The sequence below is a fragment of the Takifugu rubripes genome, chromosome 9 (genome assembly GCF_901000725.2).
Source record: "Takifugu rubripes chromosome 9, fTakRub1.2, whole genome shotgun sequence".
Taxonomy (NCBI): domain Eukaryota; kingdom Metazoa; phylum Chordata; class Actinopteri; order Tetraodontiformes; family Tetraodontidae; genus Takifugu; species Takifugu rubripes.
In genome coordinates, this window is record NC_042293.1 from 13,909,018 (window position 1) to 13,933,746 (window position 24,729).

The window sequence follows — 24,729 nt, forward strand, 5'->3', positions numbered from 1 at the left end:
CGGCGTCATGGTGACGTAAACCTGATAACCTTGAACATCCTCAGAGGGGCAAAATGGCTGTTTTTGCTGAATTGACGTCACTCAATACGTGTAGGTGACACGAATTGAGTGACGTCAATTCAGCATTTTCAATACCTCCAGAGAACCCATACATTTAAAAGCAACCTTTAGATAAATTGTATTTATTTCTTAGTTTCCTTATATAGTCCTCCAACGTATAAAAGCTGGAACTACATAAAAATGTTCTAATGTGAATCTTCATTCTGAAACTATGATAAAAAAAAAAAAAATACTCGCTGTTAGTCAAGTTATCTTTGTTAAACCAAAAGGCACCAGTCATAGTCCAGCCTGTGCACGTCCACAAAGGCCAATCTGATCACGCAGCCCCAAAATTCCTTAAATACATTTAAAATGAACAAAACACTGTTTGGGGCAATGGTATGGCCGCCGTGGGTCACAACATGACATGATATTATAGGTATAGTTACTATGGTTACAGTGGCTGCACACCACGTTGGGAAAGGACAGATGTAGAGTTTCAGGCGGCGCCTCGCTCCATGAGCTGGTTATCCATCTTCGACTCCAATGCGTTTGTTTAGACAGCGGCGTGAAGCGAGGGCTGCGACGGTGACCTTTGACCATCTGGACCCGGCATGGGTGCGCCGACTGCTGTGCCTTCGCTCAAAGTGGAGCTCTCCTCTTCCAGGCCCACCCTCTTCAGAGACTCCGAGTACTTTCTCCTTCCTATACGAACCGTGTCCTCTATCTCATCGGCCAGGTCCCTCCTCCCGCTCTCGATCATGGCGCTCACCAGCCTCGACACGGCGCCCGGCCCGGCCCTTCTCTGCCCTCTGGCCCAGTGAAACAGCATGTCGAGCACCAGGGCTCCCAAGTTGTCCCTGGTGGCCAGAGCAAGAGGATTTTATCTTATGGAATCAGCTTTGATATTGAATTTAGCAGCACATTACATAATGTCAGTAAGCGGATATGATTTCAGTCCTGCCCACATAAAAATTCCACAATTTTACTGACACGGGAGGACGCCAGAGCTCCAATTCAAGCATCCGAAAGAAAACATCTTTTCCATTTGTTCTTCCACCCTCAGGATAAATCATGAGGCTTGAGGAAGAGGAGGAGGAGGAGGAGGAGGAAGAGGAGGGACAGATGAGCACCACTCTACGTGTAATCTCCTACAGTGTCCCAGATGGCTCCGCGATGGCTGACAGTGCAGATTAAAACAATCAAACCCCTCTTCTCCTTCTCTCCCAGTGTGCTTTCTGTATCTCACACATGCACGCACTCGTTACATCACTCGCTCATGCAGAGATGCTACAAATCAGTGTTCCGCAGGTCTGACGCCGTAATCCCCATGTACAAAGGTCTGGACTGCCGGTGCTTCACCAGGCAGGTTTCTCCCTTTTTAAATATCATTATAGACCAAAAGACGTCAAATTTAAACATTACTGACCTGCTTTTGTACTGGATGCGATCCAGTTCCTCGTAGCTTAAGCCAAGGTTGATGCCGACGACCCGCCAGTCTTGTCCTATCTGGAGAGAGATGGACAGCAGGTTGGATTCTGTCAGGTAGCCGCTCTCAGGATCGCCCAGGTTCAGCGGCGGATGCTGGGAATTTTCCACCAAGAAACCATTTTCCGAATCTGCGGCCTGCGGCAAAAACACGGGAGCTGATTTCAAGCAGGACTGCAGGAGGATGTTCAATGTCAAAGCCGAAAACTGTCCCTCACCGGAAGCTTAACTGGTAACGTTGCAAGCCACTGGTTATCGTGGCCTTTCCTCTTCCTGGCCAGTTCCTCGGGCAGATCACCGGGGATCTCCCCTCTATAGAAGGACACCTGCAGCACAGGTTGGTGGCATCATCATGTGGTGGGACTCAGAGATCATAATCCAGTCCAGAGAATTCAGCGCGGCCATAATTACAGTGCAGCAAGCTCAGACCTTTTGACTTTTCTCTCATTATTAGTTTCTCTTTATGCTAAAAAGATAGGTTTGCAGTTTGAAGTAGCTACTGGTATGATAACCAAACTCTAAATTATTCCCTAATACTAAATATTAGTATTAAAACAATATCATCATAAACAGGAGACAATAATTACCTGCAAATAAACGTTATATTAGGTCCATGCATACTCGGAATAATGTGGAAAATGGACTTTATGTTTGGCCAGAGACAGTAAAGGTCACCGTAGTTGGTTGATGACTGTGATCTTCTCACCTGGCCCCTCACAGGTCCTGTATGACCCTCCACTGCACAGATGTAAACCTCCTTCAGGTTCTTCAGGCTGGAGTAAAACACAAAGCACAGTCTTCCCTCCACGCAGTCCGGTCTCTCTGTGGGACACCAGCAGACTGTGAGCAGCAGGAAAAGAACAACCCGTCTGAGACCTGAACCAAACCTTCAGACCTGTGCTGATGTCCAAGCCCCTCTCAAAGCCGGCAAAGAACTGCTCCCCTTCCAGCAGGTCGCACATGTCTGAGGGCTGCGGTCCGTCGTAAAGCTCCGCCAGAGACTGCACCCTGTTGTCCACCTGTGCACACCGCAGCAGAATTTGGCTTTTCTCCATGTGTTCAGGGTTCACCCCCCTCACACGGGTCCAGGACGTAGTTAAATGAACTCTACAGAGCAGAGAGAGGAGCAACAAACCTTGTTCGAAGGTAAACACTGCAGAATAACTTGTGAAGGATCCGTTTTGCGCTGCAGGACGAGAAACTGGACCTTGAACTGCTTTAGCTTCTGGTAGACTTTCCTCACGGTTCCACAAACGATTCGCTGAGTGGTGTACCACAACCAGTACCTGTGACCACACACAGGGTGTAAAAACAACTACAGTGGATACACGGAACACACAATACAGGGCCAAAATCTCACCAGGAGAAATGTGTGATGTAGAAGATAGCGTAGACGTGGGTGACGTAGAGAGACACCTGGGATGTGATGTCAGTCCAACTTTGGGCCGCAGGGTCTCCGTGTAGGAGATGCAAGCAGGACATGTCAGCTGTATGACCTTCAAAAACAGAAGAAAACAATATAGAATCATGCATAGGGAGGAGGGTCGACCGCGCCGGTGCTGTCCAACACAGCAGAATTACACCTGTAATTTGTAACGGCACAGAATTTCAGTATTCGGAACTTCTCTGGTGACATAAACGGGTTGAAATGGCTTTGTTTTTAGCAGGACCGCATAAGGATTCTCAGCAAAACCGCCCTGTCAGAAGATCATTATCTTTTCTAAAGTGTTTTTCAGGCAGCAGCAGAAGCCGCTTGAGACGCGGTCGGTGCCGACTGTTCCCCCGACACAAGGTCACCAGACGCCCAGCGCAGAGCGAGGCAGACTTCATTAAAAGCAGGGCCAACAGTTCACAGCTAACCTTTCTACGAGCTCAGGCGGCTACAAGCAAAGACGGTGACAACAGCAGACTGTGCGGCGGCATAGAAAAGTAAGTAGGCGCCACTTTGAGCAAATGCCCAAGGTCAGAAGGCCCCACGTGAACACACTGCACCTGTGACTCCAGGAGGCAGGGGAACCTGGACTTTGACAGGCTGCAGGAAATCTGTGCTTGGATTCTGGGAGAGGCAGAGAAGGGGGCTAACTCGAGCCTGAGGGTCTCCACACAGAACCTGTATCTCCGCTGCAGACACCTGAAGCACCTAAAGAGAGCAGGACGGTGAAATTCTACGACAGAAAGGGTTGTCATTGTTATTTGGACTGAAGGGATACCTGTAAGGTTACAGTGCGGTTCTCCAAGGTGGAGTCTGGCGGGAAGTGGAGCTTTATTCCTGGGTCGGCGCTGGAAACGAGCAGAGTTCCAGCTGATGTAAGAGAGCAACTGTCCTTTACCGGTCGGGACACAACCATAAACCAGGAGAACTGGCGCACTGTGCAGCAGGCCAGCTAGAGGTCGTTTGTTTAAACACTGACATTAAAATTTGTCACCGTCACAGAAAAGACAGCTACGGCTTTATTAAAAGGTCTTGCACTGGGATGCTTTACCCTGGGAGGACGGCGACTCTGGCTACCGCTCCGGTGTTTACGTCCTCTCCTCAGCACCGTGGGCAGAGTGCTCCATGAGAATCCATCAAACCTCTGCACCACCACCTCGGTTCTCTTGGGCCGGTGATACGGCACACACACCTCTACAGGCTGCAACAGCCAAAAGATGAAAAGTGGTTGTTCAACAGATTAGTGGATTTTCACCTGTCCACACAATGCTACGAACATGTGATCTAAATGCATTGAAATAATTATGATGACCTTTAAATCTTCCCATATTTCTTTATATAGTTTTCAGTGCTTCAATACGTACTTTAAAAAATTTGATTCCATGTGGTCGAAGCTCCAGGGGACAACTCAGTAAGATTTCATGCTCTTCCAGATGTACCAACGTCTTTTCTGGTGTCTTTTCAACCCACTCCAATCTTGTGGTTGTCAACAGGCACCCTGGGGGGAACAGCAGCTCAGCCCCCCCCGGGAGAAACACGTGACACCCAGCGGGCGAAACACAAAAGCTAAAGAGCAAAAGGAGCACCGCGGTATAAATTACTGCTCAGAAACACGACGTGTCGACAGTAATCCCTGGTTTAGTTCACCTGCGCTGATTAAATCTCAGATGCAGTTCTTGAATTTTGGTTTCTGCTGGATCTGTAAAGAAAATAAAGGTGCTCAGGGGCCAATCTGTTGAGAGAACATAGATCAGTAAGAGTCTCTTTTTCCATTACCAGGTACAGGAGGGAGAGGAGGAGGCGTGGGGGGTCGTCCCAAAGGGTTGCCACGCATGTCTATTTTTAGCAAGGGCAGTTTGTTCAGACAAGGTGGGACGACACGGATATCGTTGCTGTAGATGAAAAGCTCCCTGAGAGAGGAGAGAGAACCTGGCAACAAAGGAGAGGAAGTGTTCTTGGTTAATGATGCAACTGTGACTTTAACAAACACAACAAAGAAACGACAATACCTTTGCACCCGTACACTCACCCATGCTCTCTGGTAGCTGCCTCAGTTTGTTTTGGGACAATTCCAACTTAACAAGACCCCCCAGGGAGCCAATTTCATCAGGTAGTCGCTGCAGAAGGTTGAGGGAAACATCCAGCGTGCGCAGCCCTGACAGTTGACCCAGACTCGGGGGAAGAGTGATTAGTTTGTTCCCCAGGAGGGAGAGGTAGGTGAGAGAGGACAACTGGCCGACATCAGAAGGCAATTCTGAGATCCGGTTTTGGCAAAGGAGCAAAGACGACAATGTCGGCAATCCAAGGAGGCAGGGAGGCACACAGGAGAGCTGGTTGAAGGAGAGGTCCAGGTGCACCAATTGAGAAAGGCAGGAAAAGGACATGGGCAGAGTGGTCAGCAGGCCTGGAAGAGGGTCACCTTGTGCATCATAAAAACGGTGTCCTGGAATCAGATATATTTGTTCATATGTAAATGTTCAATGAAACATCTGTTTGGCACTGTTGTGTGGCATGAACATGTATTATGACAACGTATTCATAACTGTACCTCGGATCGTGAGTGTGTGCAGATCTGTCAGATTGGGGATGACATCCAGTGCATCATCCAGGCCTGCTTTGTCCTCTGATCCCACTGTGAGGTACTGCACTCCCATTAGCTGCTCTGGGATGGAGGCCCAAAGCAGAGGCAGTGCAGCCGCTCCTCCTTTGTACACATCCAGGGTCAGCCTGGTATCAGCCAACACAGACGTCAGCTCCACCGAGGGAGGCAAGGGGGGACTGAGACACACCCCAGAGGAGGAGGACGATGAGGATGAAGACAAACTGGGATGTAGATGTAGGGGCATGCTTGATATGAAAGGACCACAGGTGAAGCTGGGGGGAGTCGCAGGTGCAGCATCGCTCTCTTCATCCATATCTTTAGTTTGGCCTTGAGATCTGAGCCTACTTGACTTCTCCTGAGCCTGGTCATTTAAAAGTCCAGGGAACCTCAGACCTGGACCATCCGTGGTAACATCGGACTGTTCCCTGTGAATTTCATCACGACCTTCCCCTTCGTGGTTGCCTTTTTCCATTTAAGCTAATGTTTACAGTTCTAGAAAGCTTTCTCCGAATTAATTTCCTTCTCGGGTTTAAGTTAGGCATTATGTGAATATTTCATGGTAAGAATAATCAGTAGTTAAGCAAGACTTGGGCAGATGCCCGCCGGAATTCAGGCAATAATTTTCTATACATGCTTGCAAGGTGTCTGAAACAATTGCATTGATTCTAGCTCACAGCTAACAGCAGCTGTGCTACAAATATTAGCAACTGCATCCTGTACACATCTGGTTTGATTAAACTCTTAATGATCTGACAGATAATGTAGACGGAACCGTACAATATAACAAGTATTGTTACAATTTAATGTTACCGTGCTAACCGAAACTATCGCCAATCGAGGCTGCGTCTCTGTTTGAGCACTTCCTTGTGACACTTTTGAACGAAAGGGCTTCAAATCATGTCCGACCATTGTTTACACAGAGTTCACCGACAAGCGACGAGCGGAGTCTAATCGTCCATATAACAAGAGAGCAGCAACTGTGCCGCCTTTTCGGTTGTTCCCGACACACATAGCAAGTGCCCCTTGTAAGAGCGCCGCCAAAATTTGAGCAGGGGGCGGTAAGCTGTCAGTGTTGCAGTACCTCATTCTGACCACAGTGTGGCGCTGTTGCGCGTCTGCTGTCTAAGTAGTTCAGCGTTCAGATTCGACGCACGATCAATACAATGTTTAAATGTTGATTATTATGATTTTTTTTCCTTCTCGAGTTGGCCCATTCATCAAAACCCGATCCCTATTTTTTGATGGGATTCTTCTGTGAAATCGTGTTAGCATGTAATAACTCCTACGTGTAATATGACTATTCCTGCAATAAACATCTACAGATGTATTGTATTTTTTATTACATATTTTAAATTAGAATTGGCAGAAATGAACAGAACATGAAGCGCTGTCACTGGTTTGCTCAATCGATTTGTAAACCATTACCCAATATCCTCTGGACGGATCAATGCAAATTCCTCCTTAAGAAAAAAAAAATCAGCAAGATAAAGCCGAACATAGGTTGGGCCTTTTAGGTAAACAGAGGTAATTGTCACATAAATTTAGTACAAAAAACATGTTTTTTTTAACTTGCTGCGACCTGACCTGTCGTCGGCTATGACGTATTGATATCTTACTTGTGATTGGTCGGTTTTCTCCTCGTTCTCGGCCGTGATTGGATAATCAGGGAAAGCCCCTCCCCATCCCACGAACTCACACTCGGTGAAATACCGTATCAACAACACCCCGTGCTGGAAGTCGTTCAGGGTTCATCAGGAGTAGAATCTAGAAAACAAGAGAAACATAGTCTTTTTGTTGCTCTTTCACATCCTCTCAGTTTAGCGTTGGTCTGAATCTGAATCCGCTGGAATCTGCTAAAGTTAGAGGTCATCTGTTTCCCCCTAAAAAGTTAGAGGAGAGAAAAAAAAGCAACAACAGCAGGTTACGTTAATAATACAGTCATGTAACGGGACAAAGATACAAACTTTTCGACACGTATTTCCAGTGTATCTGCCGCATTTTTGTCCTTGTGAAATAAACCTCAGGAGTCCGCGGACCGTTATGTTTCCTTTAGACTCGCCGTGGAACATTTCGTTTGCCGGCTGTGGGTTCCTCGGCATCTACCACGTTGGTGTTGCCAGCTGTCTGTTGGAACAAGCGCCTTTCCTGGTGCATAACGCCAGGCACATTTATGGAGCGTCCGCTGGAGCGCTCACTGCCACCGCCCTGGTTACCGGAGTTTGTCTTGGTACGAAACATTTGGAATTGATGTATTTGACAAAAGTGTTGTGAGCTGCAAGTACAAATGTAATTTCCTGCCTTTGTAATGGTGTTGGTTCATCCTATTAATGATGTATTACACAGTATATTGATCAGCAGTCATAGAGCATTGCCGCCTGCTGCTGAGGGGGAATAATAACCCTATTTAGACCTTTCTGTAAATGTGATGGTAACTGATTACATTTGTTTGATTTGTCTTTCCCTCATTGTCTTTGCAGGAGAAACTGGTGCGAGCATCATTGATGTTGCAAAGGAGGCACGGAAGCGGTTCCTCGGCCCGATGCACCCTTCCTTTAACCTCGTGAAGATTGTACGTCACATGATGGGCCGCACGCTCCCAGCTGACTGTCACCATCAAGCCAGCGGGCGGCTGGGGGTCTCCCTCACCCGAGTGGCAGACGGAGAAAACGTCCTGGTCTCGCACTTCAACGACAAAGAGGAGCTGGTGCAGGTGTGTTTTGAGTGTGTTCTTCCTCGAATTAACGATTCATTTGTTGACGTTCGTTTGTTCTTTTCAGGCATGTGTCTGCAGCGCGTTCATCCCGGTGTACTGTGGAATCATTCCCCCCACGCTGCGAGGAGTGGTGAGTAGGACGGACGTCTCGGCCCTCCTCGTGCTCGCCAGCCCTGCGTTGGCGGTGTGTGCTGAGCTGGGGGTTGGCTCGCTGCTTTCCTTCAACTTTGCACCTTGTTTCCTATCATTGTGTTGTTACTTTGGCACTTGAGTCATTCCGTAACTCTGCCCCCATTGGTGCCCCCACTCCAAGAATCTGTTTGTTCTGGGTAGCACAAGTGTGGAAGATAGTTTTTAAATCCCTCTACAGGCTGCATGCTAAAGGGGTTTGCCAATCTTTTTTTTCAATAGCTCTAACTTTTTCTGGGAAAAACCAAGCAGCGGTTTTGAGAGTCCCCCCCCCCCCCCCGCCTCAGTGATTGGTTAAAGAGCTCAAGCCCAATGTGATCATGTTGGCAGAGACGGCGAGGTTGTTCTGTTCTGTGGCTCCGATTCATGAAACTGATGTCACCCTGCTCTTATCTGTATACACACACACAGCAGGGTCAAAGGGTCGCCAGCTTCAATAAAAACAAACCTGACTCACTTCTGGATGTGACATCACCTGTTCTATAATCATTCGGATGTCCTCTGAAAAATCAAAGTCGGAGGACTTGAGCTGCTCCTGACTGTGCTGTCGTTCCCACAGCGCTACGTGGATGGAGGAATCTCGAACAACCTCCCCCAGTACGAGCTGAAAAACACCATCACCGTCTCCCCGTTCTCTGGCGAGAGCGACATCTGCCCCCGGGACTCCTCCACCAACATACACGAGCTGAGGTTCACCAACACCAGCATCCAGTTCACCCTCACCAACCTCTACAGGGTCTCAAGGGCGCTGTTCCCGCCAGACCCGGCGGTAGGTCACATGACACAGTCCACGTTTAAACCCACTGGCTCGGATGATCTGAAGTGAACTCCTCGTGAGAGACTTATGTATGTGTTGGTGTTCCGGGTGCAGGTCATGAAGGTCATGTGTAAACAGGGCTATAAAGACGCTCTGCACTTCCTGAAGAAGAACGGTGAGAAGCTTTGGCTTTCTTTTGTTAAAGCTGTTCCTTTAAACAAGCCTGTAGGGCGGGGACAGATCTACCTGTAACACCTTCAGGTCACTTCAGGCCCACCTTCACTTTCTCGTATTTGGCTCCTTAATGTCCCACTTTTGTCTTCCTTTGTTTCCTCTTGTGTTCCAAGATACAAAATTTGGATTATTCATCAATTTTCCAAAAGCCAACGCAAATTAAAATCGCCCCCAGACTTTTTATTTGCTTGAACAAAGCTGCTGCTTGTGTTAAACGCTGCCCAAATAGGTGCCAAACTGACGTTCTGCCTGTGCTTTGGTTGTCAGGGCTGCTAAACTTCAACGGGCCTTACAGAGGCAGAGTGCTGCTGGGTAGTGGCCAAGAGAGGCCGGATCACAACGATGAGGAGGACAATAAACATGATGAAGAGGAGGCAGCGGTGGTTCACTGCAGTGCCTGCATAGAGGAGCACTTCATTGAACGCCTCTCACCCACCCTGCACAAAGGTAACTTATGTGGCAAAGCAACAGATCCGTCTCCACGTTTTCCAGTTTAACTGTCGATCATCATCAGTTGTTGACCTTTAATGGTTTTTACTACCAGCAAATAACCCTTAAAACAACCTAAGTGGGAATTTATTTAAAATGTATTCACTCAACCTCGTGACCATAAAGTAATACATTAATATTGTGTTTCTATAAACCCCCTGCAGAACTGCTGAAATCTATTTTTGGTCACTGTTGACAGATTATTTATTCAATACAAGGTCATTTTGACTTGGAAGCCTGGATACTGGGCCTGTGAGCCATCTTATATCGAGGTCATCAGATACTGATAGTTATAATAATGATGTCATTCATCACTGTGCCAGAAACAGAGGTGAGACCGAATCGGGTCCAATCGTAGAGAGGAGTCAAAATATGGTATCAGTTCGACCAGCAAACACTATGAAATGTTGTAAGGCATAAATCCAATCTGGCACTTATTCAATGAAGACAGAGGTGATGTGAAGCACCAGCAGAATGTGAGATCAGGGACACTGTGATCTGACAAACACAACAGAGAAAATGGACTTAAAACCCAGGGAAGGACGCCACAGCCGACGTGGGTGCGGGACTGGCCGAACGAGGCAGCCGCAGAGACCCGACACAAGCAGTGTTAAAGATGAGGCGTAATGTTATAAGGTTATTTTAAACACTTCTGTTAATAGACTGTGACATTATAGGTTATTTCCAGTAGTCAGTCACCTTGTTGCCTCCCGCAGCTCTGGTGGAGGCCTGCATGGAGAGGAGGAGTCTGGTGAAGACTCTCGGCAACATGCTTCCTGTCAGGGTGGCGTCGGCCTTGATGCTCCCCTACACCCTCCCTCTGGAGTCGGCTGTCTCCTTTACCCTCAGGTACTGTTGGATTCAAGTCATCCGACTCTCCAAGAGAAAAATGCTGGATTATGGGATCCCGCAGTCGCATTTATGACGTTATTTAGAATAATCTTTTTACTCATGGTTTAATTATGTTACGCTATGTTTTTACTCATGCTTTTTTTACAAATACAGCGCTCATAAATCCTCTCGCTCCTCTTTTATGACTAACATATTGCATGAGTAGATTTTTGGAGTGGCTGCCAGATGTGCAAGAAGACGTGGGCTGGATTCGAGAGCAGGTATTAAAAGTCCTTCAGTGTGTTCTGCGCCAGGCCTCCAGAAGCGTATTCCAGCATGTGTCTGCGAGGTATGTGTGGCTCCCCTCTTATATTCGGGTTTATACATCCATCTCAGCATGGCTGGGATTCAACCTGCCGGGTCTTTACAATTTTGGCCACCTGGGGGCAGTGAAGGTTTTATCTGGGGGTGAAATGCAGTTAGTTGCGGGTAGCATATAGTGATTTCTCCTCTGAGGGTGGAAATATTCAGCTAAAATTATAAACATATGTAAGAGATGGTAGTTATTGGTTGTGGTAACAGCCCAAGCCTTCACTTCCTTCCTTTGAATGACAGCAAATTGACACCCTGCTAATGCACGCGCAGGTTTTCTTGCCAGCTGGAGCTCCACCACTACCAGTCCCTTACGTCCCGCATCAGCTCTGCCAACCTGTTCCCCACCTGGGTGAACGGGAGCAGTTCCTCCATCCTGGATGCCTTCACGCGCCTCGATCAGTACAAGAACCAGCTGCTGTCCGGGGCGCTGTGTATCAACATGGACCTGCAAGGCTCCTTCAGAACGGACTCCTTGCTGCTGCCGCCGCCCCCTCCCTCCATCCTCTCTTCTGGGGGTCTCGTCATGCAAAGCAGTTGTCCTCCTGCTGACTGTGGAGAAGCCAGCGGCCGAGAGAGCTTCTGACAGGCTTCAGACCTCAGTGCAGTTAGGAAGAGTTCAGGTTTTACTAAATGAAAAGCTTCCAGGACATTTTGGTCTGATGAAGCCCTTGCGGAGGGTTGGAAATGGTAATAATTTATCACATTTCCAGTGTGTTTTAACACTTGTGACTCTTAAGCCGTGGATCATAAAACATTTAGACAAAGTGTGTCTAAATGTGAAGAAGTTAAGGCTTGTGGGGACACGGTCATGTACAAACTTGAATAACAGGATGTTACAAAGAGAATGAGCGTGGTTAAAAAAGGCAAGTGTTTATGTTCACTGTGGAATGACGTCAGAGCAGTACTTATAGCTCCAAGTGGAAGGAGAGCGCCTGGAGCTGAGAAAACACTGACGATTCCAAATGTCTGTTCATTATACTCCATTTTTGTAAAATATGTCCTTGTGCACTACTGTCTAAAGGTTTCTGTGTTTGTGTGGAAGTGTCATGTTTAAGAAGATTATTTAAGTGAAAAGTTCTTATATTTTAACCCATCTCTATAATCTGATCGTCTTGAATGAGACTCACAAGAATGAAGTTTATTATTGATTTGTAACCTCAAACACTTTGACGTTTCGCTAATTTAACATTCAGGAGTTTGATTTTATTTTAAAATGATATGGAATAAGCTAAATCTGGTGGGCAATTTGTTTTAATTGTATATGTGGTGTGATGTCATGTTCATTCTCTGGTAAAAAATTACCATTTGTTACTCAAGAAAATGCAATAAAATGTTGTAAGATTTAAATTATTTCACTCAAATAGTTGTAAGTCAATGGGATGCATGGATGTGCTTGGGATTTACTGTGATTAATCTCAATAAATTTCCATAATTGGCTGCAGTTTGTGGATGATTTACCTTGCGAATACTCGGAGATCCGTTAAACAACAACGACGTTCACTATAATCTCGCTGTGCACACACAGCAGAGGACAGCAAACGTCTGTTCCTGGAAGCCTCCAGAGGCTCCGACGCAGATCAAATTCTACATTTAATAGCACAAGCACAGAAATACGACACATTACTGCATATGTCAATACTTTGGCTCCGTCATAAGGGTCAAATATACATTAAAAAAAGAGTTAATGTGAACAATCTAACATGCATACGGAGTATAACTGGCCCAAAAAACTACAAAGCAAATTCTTGGAAATAAATGTATCTGCTTTGCAGGCATCGCAATAAAGAGTTGTTCCGTTCTAATCACAGAGAATCCTGGACTTGTGACACAGTATTTAGGTTCCTATAGAAATGTTATTCATTACTTAACTGAAATGCGATTTATTTAAAATGCGACCGAAGCCAGAAACTACTCAAGTGCTTTTGATCTTCATACCAGAGGCGCAGCAACGTGCGTCACGTTTCTGGTTTGATTTATGACTTATGATAACATAACAAGGTAATGCCTGAAAATAAAACAGAGGAGAACAAAATCATTACAACTAAGAGGATCTGGGAGACCGTGTGACAGGGCCTGGCAGGAGTGGGGGGGGGGGACATCGGGAAGCGCCCCCCCGCAGCTTGGTTGTAGAATTCAAGCAAAGTTAGGTATTTGATGAATATGTAACTGCTTTTGTAAATAAAAGGCCGTTTGCTTGGGACAAAAACATCTCAAGCAAAATATATACTACTCAAATAACAAGCCTGTACTCTTATTTTTAGGTTTTGTTGCGTTTGAGTGAATCCTTACCCCTGTTTGGACTGCCTTGAGTATTTCTATACTGTACTCGACTGTCTGGTCAAACAGTAGCAAATCTACACACAACATGAATCAATAATAAAAACAATTATCTTTTTTTTAAAAAAAAAGGAAATAGAGATCAAGACAAGGTCGAGCTTGATAAAGAATTTCCGAGTAGACCCTGAACGCAGCGTGGGAGAAAAGTTCCCTCTGAAGTTCACGGCTCACTGTCGCCATGTGTCCGCCAGGGGGCGACGCCCCGAGGAGCCTCGATCCAAACCATCCACCCCGCTTCTCCTCGTACCATGAGCTGAATCAGACCAGGGAAGATGGCGGCTACTGACCATTCCCGGTCCGAAGCTGCCAAACAGCGACGGCAGGATCAGCTACAGCGATGGCTGGGTTCGGAGACGGATCGGACTGGATCGGAGGGCCGGGATACCCTGAGTGTTTCTGGGACGCGGCGGGCCAAAGTTCGCTTCGCGCAGGGCGCCGTGTTTATGGCCGCCTGCTCCGCCGGGGATCGGGAGGAGGTGGCGGCGCTGCTCCGGCAGGGAGCTGACATCAACCACGCCAACATAGACGGGCTGACAGCGCTTCATCAGGTAGTTAAGTTGCCCTGACTTCCAAAACCATTAGCAACTCGGTCCGCGCTCGGCTAACTAGTTGCTAACTGTCGCCTCCCGTCAAGCAGCGACATTTCGCCTTTGCCTGCTGTAATCGTCCTGTCGATGAGGTATTAACGATGAGGGTAAAAGAGGGGGGGGAAGAGGTAGACTTTGTGGTGCTCGGCATCTACGCAGCTTTTCAACGTGGCAGCTGCAGGATAGCGAGGCTAAAGTCATCACTTTGTCATCTCTTGGCCCGGCTTCAGCGACTCTTCTGGCCTCTGCAAACATTGGTCTGTCTGTCGTTAACAGGCCTCTTTTCTAGCCTAAAGTTTCCAACTGTTAGCATCTGACAGTAAAACCGGTCACCCCGGAGCCCGACATTTGGACATTAATAGGTTCCGTCCGAGCAAACGGTCCCCCCGGGTGAAATAGAAGGTCAGTGAATGCAGTTTCAATAACAACCCATCAGTTCTTGCATGATGGATCTGACCTGATCTGATGCACAAACTGGCTTCTGGACTTGTGCTTTTGAGCTTGACTATCATTCAGGGGACACTTGGATGAGTTACAGTCCAAATGCTGATAACCATGTCTGTTTGTAGCTCTGGTAATCTCTGGGAGACGTATTGATCATCCCTCAGGATGTCGAAACACTCTCGTGCCTGATCCGGCGCCACGCTTCAGCGTTCTGACCATGGATGGATGCATCCTCACTGTGCTGCCCAGTGGAGGAAGCTCCCTGGTTCAGTCGGTGCTGATGAATGTTTAACCTTTTTGGTTTCGATGGAATTCTAAAGGATTGTTTCTGTTGGCTCGGCCTCCTTTGAGCGTGTCTTCACGCCGCTCGGTATCATCCCTCCCTTCAGTCATAACAAAGAGGAGCCGCCTGGACAGCGTCGCTGTCACGCCAGCCCTCGGTCTTTCCTCTGCTTTTACAACGCCGCGTGGCATAAACACGTCACCGTGCCGTCACACCACGCGCTGCATTTCATCTGGGCACCCGAGTGCACCAGTGGACCCGGTTCTTCTTTCCACTCCGGGTGAACCGGGCTTCATCTGCTCTGGGCTCCTGGGAGGAAAATCAGAGTTAGGGTTGGCTGGGTTTTATTTGTGGAAGTTTTACATCCAGCCAGGCACGTGCTGCCTGGATGGGACCCTCCTTCAGACCAGCCGTGTGTGGGATTGTCACCCACCGCGGTCCGTTTCTCCCCGTTACTCATCGGTTGCCGGGAAACCAGAATTAAATATAGGCCCGCGCTCTCTAAACTTTCCATCCCCTCCATCCAAAGGCTTTCTGTCTTCTCTACTATGCTTTGTGCCCCCCCCCTCCTCCTCCTCCTCCTCCTCTTCCTCTTCTTCTCCCTGCCGCTCTTTCTCCTTCCCTTTGACAATTCCCCACAGTGGGGACTTTAGGGAATTCAGATGAAGAAATGGAAAGCATTCCTGGGACAGAGCAGGCTGCTGTTACAAAGGCAGCATCCACAATGAGTCACTTGATGACCCAGTAAAGGGGTCTGCTGCACGGACGAGTGTGACCCTCGCAACAAGCATGGGGTGAAGTGTCCTCTGTTCATTCATTCGGCTGGCTCGGAGGGCCTCCTCCCTCTCCTGCACGTCAGTGCTGCGTTTACTGTTTACCACAGCTGCCCCGATCCGATCCGATCCGATCCGGGACGGATGCACTGAGCTGGGTTTCACTTCGGGGCTGATAACTTGGGATTTGGCTCTGAGATGTTCGGGTGAAGTTGCTGAGCCACAGTTGTGGATCGCAGGTCGATGGCGTGGGTGATTTTTGGTTGTCCACCGGTGCGTTAAGGCGTCGAGCAGCTTTGTGATTAGTTGCCCAAAGCCTCTTACAGGAGGTGGCTTAAGATGTCCTGATGGTCGAGGTTCTGCGCAGCTGCAGACACTCGCCGCTCTAACCTCCTGGAGGACACGGGCACGTAGCTGGTCACATGATCCCCCGCAGCAGGTGTCCTGAAGCTAAAAGAGAATTAGACAATTATTTTCCTCTTTCTGTTATTTAAGATGTTCGTTTCATTGTCTGGATTCACTTATTTTGAGGAGGACTCTCTCGGCCAAGTAGTGGCTGGAATGAATGTGACGTATCCTGACGCAGCAGCATGGGGCCCTCATGAGATCCATCTTGGGATGTGTGTTGGATCACGTTGGGATCCCTGCGAGACTTTGCTTCAGGGAAAACGCTTAAATAGGCCCACTGTTTCCCTGCCTCTACTGTTTTGAAAAGCACTTTAGGGCTGTTAGCAGCCCACTTAACCAAGTCATTAGAAGCAGCAGACACAGTAGTCATTGTTTTACCCACGTGCCTCAGTTGCGTTTAATGGATTTTGGGAGGGACTTTGGCGTTGGCTGTCATAACAAACTAAAATAAGTTGGTTCGTTGCCGAACCTGGGCTGTAATTCCTGCTGTAAACAGTGTTTTTATGGTGTCACGTGTGCTGTCTGGCAGGCCTGCATTGATGAGAACGCAGAGATGGTCCAGTTTCTGGTGGAGAGCGGCAGCGACATCAACAGAGGGGACAACGAGGGCTGGACTCCGCTGCACGCCGCCGCTTCCTGTGGTTTCATACAGATCGTTAAGTGAGTGTTGTAAAACATGTCCAGATGAAAAAGGCACAGTCACGCTATCATGTTGAAAAAGCACCCGTATGAATCCAGCTGCTACTCAAAAATCTGGAAGTAAAGCACCTAAAGGAACCAGCAGCCTGGGGAGCTTCTCTGGGGCCACAGTTTAGACTTTGGGCTGAAGTAGGAGGTGAAATTATGACCCTGTGACTCAAATCCCTCCCAGTTTCCAGTGACACAAATACGCCACCATGATGACGTGGGGAGCTGAGTGCCACATGGCCTCTACATGTTGTTATTGTTGTTTTTGCAGATACCTGATAGAGCACGGAGCTAATGTCGGAGCAGTCAACAGCGAAGGAGAACTTCCTCTTGACGTGGCTACGGAAGACGCCATGGAGAGACTTCTCAAAGCGGAAATCAAAAAGCAAGGTGAGGTGCTTTTATTTATTCATTTGTTTGTTGTTTACAGGGGAAATCTGGGACTAAACTTTGTCCTTTTTGTGTTTCTGCTCCTCAGGGATAGATGTGGATAAGTCCAGAAAGGAAGAGGAGCGGGTCATGCTGCAGGACGCCATGGCCGTGCTGGCAGTAGGCGGCACGCTCACGCCTCACCCGAACACCAAGGCCACCGCTCTGCACGTGGCCTCCGCCAAAGGCTACATCGAAGTCCTGAAGTGAGAATCCGTCTGGAGCGTCGCAGCCCGGAATTTCCCAATGTGCTGCAGCTGTTTCTAACAAAAGTCACGTGACATCCTAATCGTCCTTCTCGTCTCCCGGGCTCCTCCGGCGCAGGGTGCTGTTGCAGTGCGGCGTGGACGTGAACAGCAGGGACAGCGACGGGTGGACGCCGCTGCACGCCGCGGCTCATTGGGGGCAGGAGGAGGTGTGCAGCCTGCTCGCCGACAACATGTGCGACATGGGCGCCGTCAACAACGTGGTGAGCGTTGGGGAAGCTTTAGACCTACTTAAAAAAGGCCGCACGTGTGCCATGATGCTGCGCTGTGAATGTCCTTGTAGGGCCAAACGCCTTTAGACGTGGCGGACGAGAACCTCGCGGACGCGCTGGAGGAGCTTCAGAAGAAACAGAACGCCGTGAGTCCCTGCTGGCATCCGCTCGCCGCTACCTCCAGATAAACCTGTTATGACTGATGACTTTACGGCAGCAGAGGGGTTTTTTTTGCGCCTGTTTACGGTCGGTGTTTATATTTCTCTCCAGTTACGCACCGAGAAAGAAAAACAGACTCCTGTCATTGAGACCAGCCAGCAAATACCCATCGTACCAGTTCGGGCGCGCAGGTCAGTGCCAGCGGGTTTGTGCGTGTGGCAGCAGATGAACACAGCTGAATCCCAGTATTCCCAGTGTGCATGCAAGTATTCCCATGAGCCATTTGTACAGCGACACTGCTTCGAATAGATGGAGCCCACGGGCACATTCAGTTCTGCGTTGAACCCCTTTATTATGAACTCTACTTTACCATTAGTATTTTTAAGAGTGAATCCATTCCAGCATCTTTGTTCAGTGTCGTGTTTTGTCCTGTACCTGTTCTTCTTATGTTACTTTGTTCATGCAGCAAGAACATAAAGAACATCTGCAGGTAGAACAGTAGAACGTAGCCATAGACAGCAACGCTACACCCCGCTGTTTCACCCACAATGCATTGCATGCTCGCTCTAATCGGCTGCACATGGAATGAGTGCCCTCACTGATCAGCCCCCCCCCCCCTGCATGCCACCTGTTGTCCCCCCCCACCTTGGCCCCGCCCTTCCAGGACTTCTATCTCTCGTATGAGCAGCAAAGAGAAGATCTGCCTCCATGAGCGTGAGAAGCACACGTCGCCGGCGCTGCCGAGCAGCCCGGTGGAGGATGAGGAGGAGGAAGGCCAGACGGGTCAGAGCCAGGGGAAGGCCTCCAGCAGCTCCAGCTCCGAAGAGGAGAGCGAATCGGAGAGTGACGCTGAGTCGGGTAAGAATAAAAGAATCTGACACAGCTTTTATTAAAAATCAGTTTAACCTTAAGAGCCGGACAGGAAGTTTGAAGAAAGACAAATACATTTCTGTGCTTGATTATTGAATTTAACTTGGTTGCAGAGAAAGCGAAAAACCGAGAGCTCATTAATAACTTGAACAACAAACGCAACACGACCGGCCTGCTCCCTACCTCCATGTCAGTGGGTTCTGCTGTGAGCCAAATGAAGAAGGTAACGGACAAGTGTGGTCGCAACGTGGAGAGACGGTCAGGCAACAAAAGTGTTGACGTTTCCTGGTTTTACTGCAGGACCTGAACAAGCCCCCGACCACCGAAGCGCCGGGCTCTTGGAGAACGTCACTGAGGAAGGCGGGAAGCTCTGTGACTCTGGGCTCTGCTGGGCTGACAGACTCCGGTCAGGACCACGCTAGAGTACCAGACGCTGGCCTGGTCATGACCCGGTCTGCTTCCAGCCCCCGCCTCAGCTCCGAGGCCGATGCAAAGGTCAACACGGTTTTAACAGTGTTTTCTTCCATCCCATGTCCCAGTATAACCAGTTGGATAAGCTGATCAGGCTGTTTTACCTGGAATGTTGGGGTGTGTTTGATATGTATCCCTTAGCGTGCTCACTGGGTGGTGCAGTAGTAATGCTAGCAGTAATGCTAACTTGACCCATAATAATCTCGCCTTAATCTCTCAATATAGTTTTTTTCCCCAGTAACGAGCTGATCATTAAATCTAATGTGATCCGTGTTATATATAATGGTCGGGGAAGAGCTGAAGTAATAAGAACCCAGCTGCTTTGGTTCATCTTTCATGCCTCTAATGAAAGGATTCTTTTATGATTTCATGAGTCATACAAGAAAAACAAAGCGATCTCTTCCATCCTTCTTAGGAGCCAAGACTCGCCCGCGTGCCACCCATCCCAACGAGGAGGCTCTTCAGTATTCCAGACAGCAGCCCTGACAACTCCAACAAGTGGGTGTTCTGCTGTCTGTGCTTCCAGAGCTCCTCACTCTGCTGTAAATGTGCTCACGTCTGTGTCTGCCTGCCTGTCTGTCCGTCTGTCCCTCCCCCTCAGCTGGTTGAGCCGTAGCTCCTCTTACACCCGACGCCTCTATAGTCAGCCAGGGAATGATTTCACTAGCTCCACTCCTTCTTTGCTCCACAGGTCAGTTGTGCAGCTCGCCACTCCCCACCTGTTTGTGTTGTTTTTGATGAATCGCAGGCTATTGTCTGCGTCGAGGCGTGACTGCAAAACATGTCTGTGTTTTACTGGATTTTCAGCTCGTCTTACGGAAAGAGACTGGACGACCCGTCGGTAACCTCAGCTAACACAGGAACCAGCTCCAGTGGACTCAGCCATCTTAATAGTGTCTTGTCCCAGAGGTAGACCAACACATCGTGACATGAGTAGATAAGAGTGATGACGCACGGGACATCTTTCATTACATTTACAATGCAATTAAAATACCAGATAAAGGTTTGAATAGACCCTTAAATGCTTGAAAAGCCACTGGCTTCCTTTAACAAGGCCTGTCTGTATTTGTAAATAATCTACCATCCTCTCTTAGACTTCCTCAGGAACAGAAGGATCAGTCTGCTGTCACCAGTGCCAACTCTCAAGCTCCAACCACAGGCGAGCAGGAGACCAAGCAGAGGCGCAAGTAGGTCTTTGACTGGTGTGTGAGAGGTGATGGTGCTGCATTTATCTGAAAATATGTGACTTGTGTAGGTCGTACCTGACGCCAGTGCGGGACGAGGAGGCTGAGGCACAAAGGAAAGCTCGCTCACGACACGCACGGCAGTCCCGCCGCTCCACTCAGGTACAGACAAGAGCCCGACGGTCCTCTTTAGAAACAACGAAGGTGGGCAGAGATTGAATAAAGGTGTTTGTTTGTTGTTGTTTTGTTTATTTGTCAGGGGGTGACGCTGACCGACCTGCAGGAGGCAGAGAAGACGATGAAGACGGACAACAAAGGAAGAGAAAAGGAGGAGGAGAAGGAAGCAAAACTAAAGAAAGCAGAGGAAGGGGTGAGGGCCATATGTTCCAGTTATAGGCCTGTGCTCAGGTCATGTGACATCACTTAGCAGGAGAATACTGTGTTTACAGGAAGTGAGCTGGAGGTCTCGTATAGCCAGTCTGCAGAAGTCCGACCTGCTGGGCCTCACGCAGCCCGCTGGCTCCCCGCGACCACAAACCGCTGACAAGAAAGGTGCAGATCACCGATGACCTTTTCAAAAGAGTTCCTTTCAGCACACAAGAACATGCTGACACGTTAGATGGGGGCTTTTTTCCCTAGATCTTGACACCAGCACTGGGGAAAATGAAATGGAGAGATGGGCCAGAGAGCGCGGAGAGAGGAGACAAGCTCGGGCCAGGAGGAAGGCACAGAGGACCGGGGAGGTAAACACTGGGAGCGTCTGTTTAACGGATGGGTAGCGAACCATGTTAGGAAGAGAAAACTGTCAGCAGGAAATGCGGAACAATAATGGCTTTAACAGAGTTGTGTTTTGGTTTCGGCACCTAACCTGCAGTTTCTCTGTCGTGTTCAGAACGACGACAACGAGCCAAGCGGAGAGGAAGAGTTTACAGGAAGTGGGCTGGATCCACGGGTACGTGTGTGTTTAGTTTGAGGTCTTGCTGCGGCAGGTTAAGATCCCGCCTGTAACCGGCTCTGCTTATCTTCTGTGTTTACAGACAGTCGGACACTTGGGTTCCAGGTATGGCCGCGGCCTTTGCCCTGTTTGTTTTCCCCTCATCCTTCATTCATTCAATCAATCAATCGGCGTAGTCTTTCCGAGAGCGTTATCTCTGACCTCTGCTCATCGACGCACTCAGGTCGGACAGCTCGTGTAACGACTGCACCCCAGGGGGAGAGACCAAAGATTTCAAAAAGGTACCGAGACTCGTGAGGCGTCCCCCTCCTTTTAGTCCCTTTGGGGGTTGTCTTTGTGTTGCCTTTGGAACTGTTTAACAGCCACCACACAAACGTGTTGCCGTGTCCCTGCAGTTGTTTGAGGAGGTCTCCAGAGAAAACAGCCAGCTCCAGACCCAGCTGCAGGACACCCAGAGGGTTATCAGTCAGACCCGCTTGGAATTGGAAAAGGCCACACAGGTGATGACGCGGAGACACTTGAATGTCCTCCCAAAGTGATGCTTCGTCACTGTGGCTGCTGTTCATGTTGTTGCCACTAACGTGGTTAAACGCTCAAGCGGTGATGCTCAGGGTTTCAACACACACTCACACCCAGTTTAGGCTCATAATTAACACCACTGAAGAGTCTTTGTGTAACAAACAAATAATTAAATGCTTGAAGTGGAGAATAGAGTGACGGCTGTAAAGAAACGCCCAAGTAACACACAGAGTCACAGGTTTATAAAAAACCTCTGCCCTTTGTTGGTATTTAACAGCATTAAATCACACTTTAGGTCACATGACCTGGGGCTGTGTCAACGGCACTGCATTTGAAAGTCTGTTTCGAGTAACATTTGAAAGCCACTTGCATTAATGTCACACAGACCATAGTAGAATAAATAAGACCGAGTGTGAAATGCAGCCTGGAGTTGCTTTGCCAGATGCCATAAAAGACGTGGCGTTGTCAGATTGTGCGTCTGTGCAACTGTAACCAGATTATCTTTGTAAATGACAATAATTAGCAAACATGCCTGCTGTTGATGTGATGTAGTTACAGAGGACGGGGGAGGATAATTATCAGGTAACTGAGTCTGTTGAGGAACGCTGAGTTACAGTCATTGATGTGTTGACATTGACCCAACAGAGACAGGAGCGTCTCAGCGACTGCTCGGCTCTGCTGGAGCTGGAGAGGAAGGCAAGTACCGTGGTAGCGGCCTCACTGCAGCCACCAGGCACAACTGACCCGCTTTCTCACCTTTTCACTGCTTCCTCTTCCTCTTTCACGCTTCTCCTCACCTCCACTCTCCTCCACACCTTTCTGACACCAGGACCGGAGGATGCTGGAGCGACGACTGGGAGAGCTGGAGGAGGAGCTAAAGGTGAGAAGACATTCTTCCCGTGGCCACAGACTCTTTGGAATGCTTCTGCTCTGTTAGATTGGCTTTGGCTGCTGCAGGCATGGAGTGTTGTGAAGGTCTCTTAGCTCCCCACCAACAACCGGGTTAGGGTTTGTAATAATGTCCTATAACTTGGCTAACTTTAGCTTAGCTTAGCTTAATAAACCACGTCGTCATAGCATGCAGCCGTTCCCACTCTGGAGGAGAATAGCTCCTCGGGCAGTCGCACACGTGCTGCCATGCTAGATTCTTGAGAGGAAGGTGACGCTACGCTGACGCTTTGACATCCTCTTAACATCCAGAAACCTCAAGCTCTCGCTGACCGTAAACATTTGCTTAAATCTTACCAACGGGACTTAAAATATCACCTCCTGCATCACTTCAGCATCACTTGATGTTACTGTGATTTTATTTTTTCAAACCAGGTCCTGGTTGACCTGAGAGCAGACAACCAGCGTCTAAAGGATGAAAATGGAGCTCTTATTCGGGTCATCAGCAAACTCTCCAAATAGACGGCGAGATGGGGAGACCAAAACCAGGGAAACACCCCTCCTTCTATTCTTTCCTCCATCCATCATTCGTCTATCCGTCTCTGCTTCCACGCATTCCTTCCGGTGCCAAAGGGGGAAGCAGCCGAATGTCCCACGTTCCTAAACACAGCAGTCCTGACCTGGATTGCGAGGCCTCTGCGAACAGCTGGAGCGGCCTTTGTGCCTTGTGTTTTTGTTTTAATTCCCAGTTTGTGAGCAGAAGACCAGCAGCAGCGGCCCAGAGGCCCCCGACAGCAGACGCCGGGGCTGGTGTACCACCTGAAACCCAACAACAACCGCAACGGTGCATCGGGGAACCGCTACCATGCACACACATTCCTACTCGTGCAACATATATTTCCTTCATGCACAATCACGGAGCAAATTAGGCAACTTGGGCCTCAAAGCTCCCACTTTGTTATTCGTGTTTTTTGCATTTGCAAACACATGCCACACGTTCACGAATGCCCTCACTCACAAATGTACGGTGTGGTGAAGCAGTTTAAGTGTTTATTAAGAAAAAAAAGCAACAGACAGCTCTTCAATCAGGCTCCGTCTTCACAGGAAGTCCATGAAGCTCTGCTGGGTTATTTATATTCCCACACGTGTTTGAAGCCACCTACCTCTCCACCTGTGCACTTCCCCACATGTTTGGATTTTTATTTTTTTTTGTGACCACAGACGCACTCCTCGCTCTTAAAGAAAACGTGACCAGAACCAGCTCGTTCCGCCGCAGCACTTTAAAAGCGATCTCCGAAGCTTTGCCCGTCCTTTCTGTCAGCGTCGCCGGAAGAAGTCGTAGATGAAGATCAGCCACCGATGCGCAATTAAAGAAATGTTCCGACGAACACTCCCGCTCTTCATGGTTTTAATATTACCACTGATAAAGGTATTCTCATAGTTTTTCAATATTTGCTCCACTCTTGAGAGGGAGCTTGATTATGTATATTATCTGTGTATATAAATATTAGTCTTAAATAATACCCTTTTGAAGTAAAATGCCATGTAGCCTCTCATCACGTTGGTTTTTCTAATATATTGAATGAATGTCTGCACTCTAATAAAAAAAAAGTGTTTGTACTTTCTGTCTGGTTTTTGACGACAGTCGGCGGTTTGTTGGCTCTTAATTCCGCGCTTTGTCACCAGGTTCTTCATCTCTACAGTTTTCTCATTCCAACTTCAGTAGGTGGAGAAGGAGAACTGGGCCAGGATGGATTTTCCAGTGTGACCGGACTGGTACGTCCATCTCCGGCGTCTCCCAGGTGGGCCGTAAATCATCGATGACGGAGCGCGAGCGTCGTTACGTCTGCTGCGGTGACGAAGACTCTGCACAGACGTTTAAACAAAAGATCTCGTCCGTGCGTGTTAAAGCGTAGCCGAAGCTCATCCGTTTCCCCCCATCGGACCCGAGATGGACCGCTGTCCCGCTGACGAGCTGAGCTCCTAATAAGGAATGCCAGGCCGGTCGAGGCGCTCTCTGTAAATACCCCCCCACCCCGAGTCTGGGAGCTGGGGAGGAACAGGGAAGCGGATGGATTGCAGCCTTATATGGGAAAAGCACTGCTTTT

At 48.5% G+C, this 24,729-nt stretch overlaps 3 protein-coding genes across 7 annotated transcripts; 2 read left to right on the top strand and 1 right to left on the bottom strand.

Annotated features, from left to right (window-relative positions):
* Window positions 1-162: 162 nt before the first annotated feature.
* pidd1 (p53-induced death domain protein 1) lies at window positions 163-6,590 on the bottom strand. Of its 2 annotated transcripts, XM_011607592.2 has the most exons (15): window positions 5,508-6,583; window positions 4,989-5,402; window positions 4,736-4,888; window positions 4,607-4,658; window positions 4,324-4,525; window positions 4,011-4,160; window positions 3,738-3,911; window positions 3,520-3,667; window positions 2,888-3,023; window positions 2,663-2,813; window positions 2,423-2,546; window positions 2,234-2,349; window positions 1,746-1,853; window positions 1,469-1,665; window positions 163-899 (listed from the first exon to the last, which is right to left on the bottom strand). In XM_011607592.2, the coding sequence occupies exons 1-15, from the start codon at window positions 6,031-6,033 to the stop codon at window positions 596-598; spliced, it is 2,955 nt and encodes a 984-aa protein (XP_011605894.2). In that variant the 5' UTR covers window positions 6,034-6,583; the 3' UTR covers window positions 163-595. The 2 variants fall into 2 exon arrangements, 1 of the variants encoding a protein (XP_011605894.2); XR_003889560.1 differs by lacking the exon at window positions 163-899 and having other exon boundaries at window positions 1,524-1,665; window positions 2,203-2,349; window positions 5,508-6,590.
* Window positions 6,591-7,308: 718 nt separating this feature from the next.
* On the top strand, window positions 7,309-12,590 carry pnpla2 (patatin-like phospholipase domain containing 2). Its single transcript, XM_003967696.3, has 9 exons — window positions 7,309-7,788; window positions 8,039-8,271; window positions 8,339-8,404; window positions 9,023-9,232; window positions 9,335-9,395; window positions 9,722-9,901; window positions 10,660-10,792; window positions 11,001-11,123; window positions 11,420-12,590. Exons 1-9 carry the CDS (start codon window positions 7,602-7,604, stop codon window positions 11,730-11,732), a joined length of 1,506 nt encoding a protein of 501 aa, XP_003967745.2. The 5' UTR covers window positions 7,309-7,601; the 3' UTR covers window positions 11,733-12,590.
* Window positions 12,591-13,669: 1,079 nt separating this feature from the next.
* On the top strand, window positions 13,670-24,241 carry LOC101061865 (protein phosphatase 1 regulatory subunit 12A). Of its 4 annotated transcripts, none has more exons than XM_011607593.2 (25): window positions 13,670-14,034; window positions 16,511-16,641; window positions 16,940-17,058; window positions 17,147-17,303; window positions 17,422-17,566; window positions 17,647-17,721; window positions 17,846-17,925; window positions 18,399-18,592; window positions 18,718-18,827; window positions 18,905-19,099; window positions 19,491-19,573; window positions 19,677-19,766; window positions 19,883-19,984; window positions 20,170-20,262; window positions 20,331-20,421; window positions 20,519-20,629; window positions 20,709-20,811; window positions 20,899-21,002; window positions 21,152-21,211; window positions 21,297-21,319; window positions 21,438-21,495; window positions 21,610-21,714; window positions 22,379-22,429; window positions 22,563-22,613; window positions 23,057-24,241. In XM_011607593.2, exons 1-25 carry the CDS (start codon window positions 13,759-13,761, stop codon window positions 23,141-23,143), a joined length of 2,694 nt encoding a protein of 897 aa, XP_011605895.2. In that variant the 5' UTR covers window positions 13,670-13,758; the 3' UTR covers window positions 23,144-24,241. The 4 variants fall into 4 exon arrangements, with proteins under 4 accessions (XP_011605895.2, XP_011605896.2, XP_011605897.2 ...); XM_011607594.2 differs by having other exon boundaries at window positions 18,423-18,592; XM_011607595.2 differs by lacking the exon at window positions 22,563-22,613.
* The last annotated feature ends 488 nt before the right edge of the window (window positions 24,242-24,729 follow it).

Excerpts from the sequence above, each read along its gene's own strand:
- pidd1 (XM_011607592.2), bottom strand. The coding sequence starts at position 6,033 with ATGGAAAAAGGCAACCACGAAGGGGAAGGTCGTGATGAAATTCACAGG. Across the intron at positions 2,547-2,662 it reads AGTGTTTACCTTCGAACAAG|GTGGACAACAGGGTGCAGTC; the intron begins GTTTGTTGCTCC and ends CGGTGTGCACAG. Across the intron at positions 2,350-2,422 it reads GGGCTTGGACATCAGCACAG|AGAGACCGGACTGCGTGGAG; the intron begins GTCTGAAGGTTT and ends GGTGTCCCACAG.
- pnpla2 (XM_003967696.3), top strand. The coding sequence starts at position 7,602 with ATGTTTCCTTTAGACTCGCCGTGGAACATTTCGTTTGCCGGCTGTGGG. Across the intron at positions 9,396-9,721 it reads GCACTTCCTGAAGAAGAACG|GGCTGCTAAACTTCAACGGG; the intron begins GTGAGAAGCTTT and ends TTTGGTTGTCAG. Across the intron at positions 11,124-11,419 it reads TTCCAGCATGTGTCTGCGAG|GTTTTCTTGCCAGCTGGAGC; the intron begins GTATGTGTGGCT and ends ATGCACGCGCAG.
- LOC101061865 (XM_011607593.2), top strand. The coding sequence starts at position 13,759 with ATGGCGGCTACTGACCATTCCCGGTCCGAAGCTGCCAAACAGCGACGG. Across the intron at positions 17,722-17,845 it reads TTCAGAAGAAACAGAACGCC|TTACGCACCGAGAAAGAAAA; the intron begins GTGAGTCCCTGC and ends ATTTCTCTCCAG. Across the intron at positions 20,812-20,898 it reads ACAAACCGCTGACAAGAAAG|ATCTTGACACCAGCACTGGG; the intron begins GTGCAGATCACC and ends TTTTTTCCCTAG.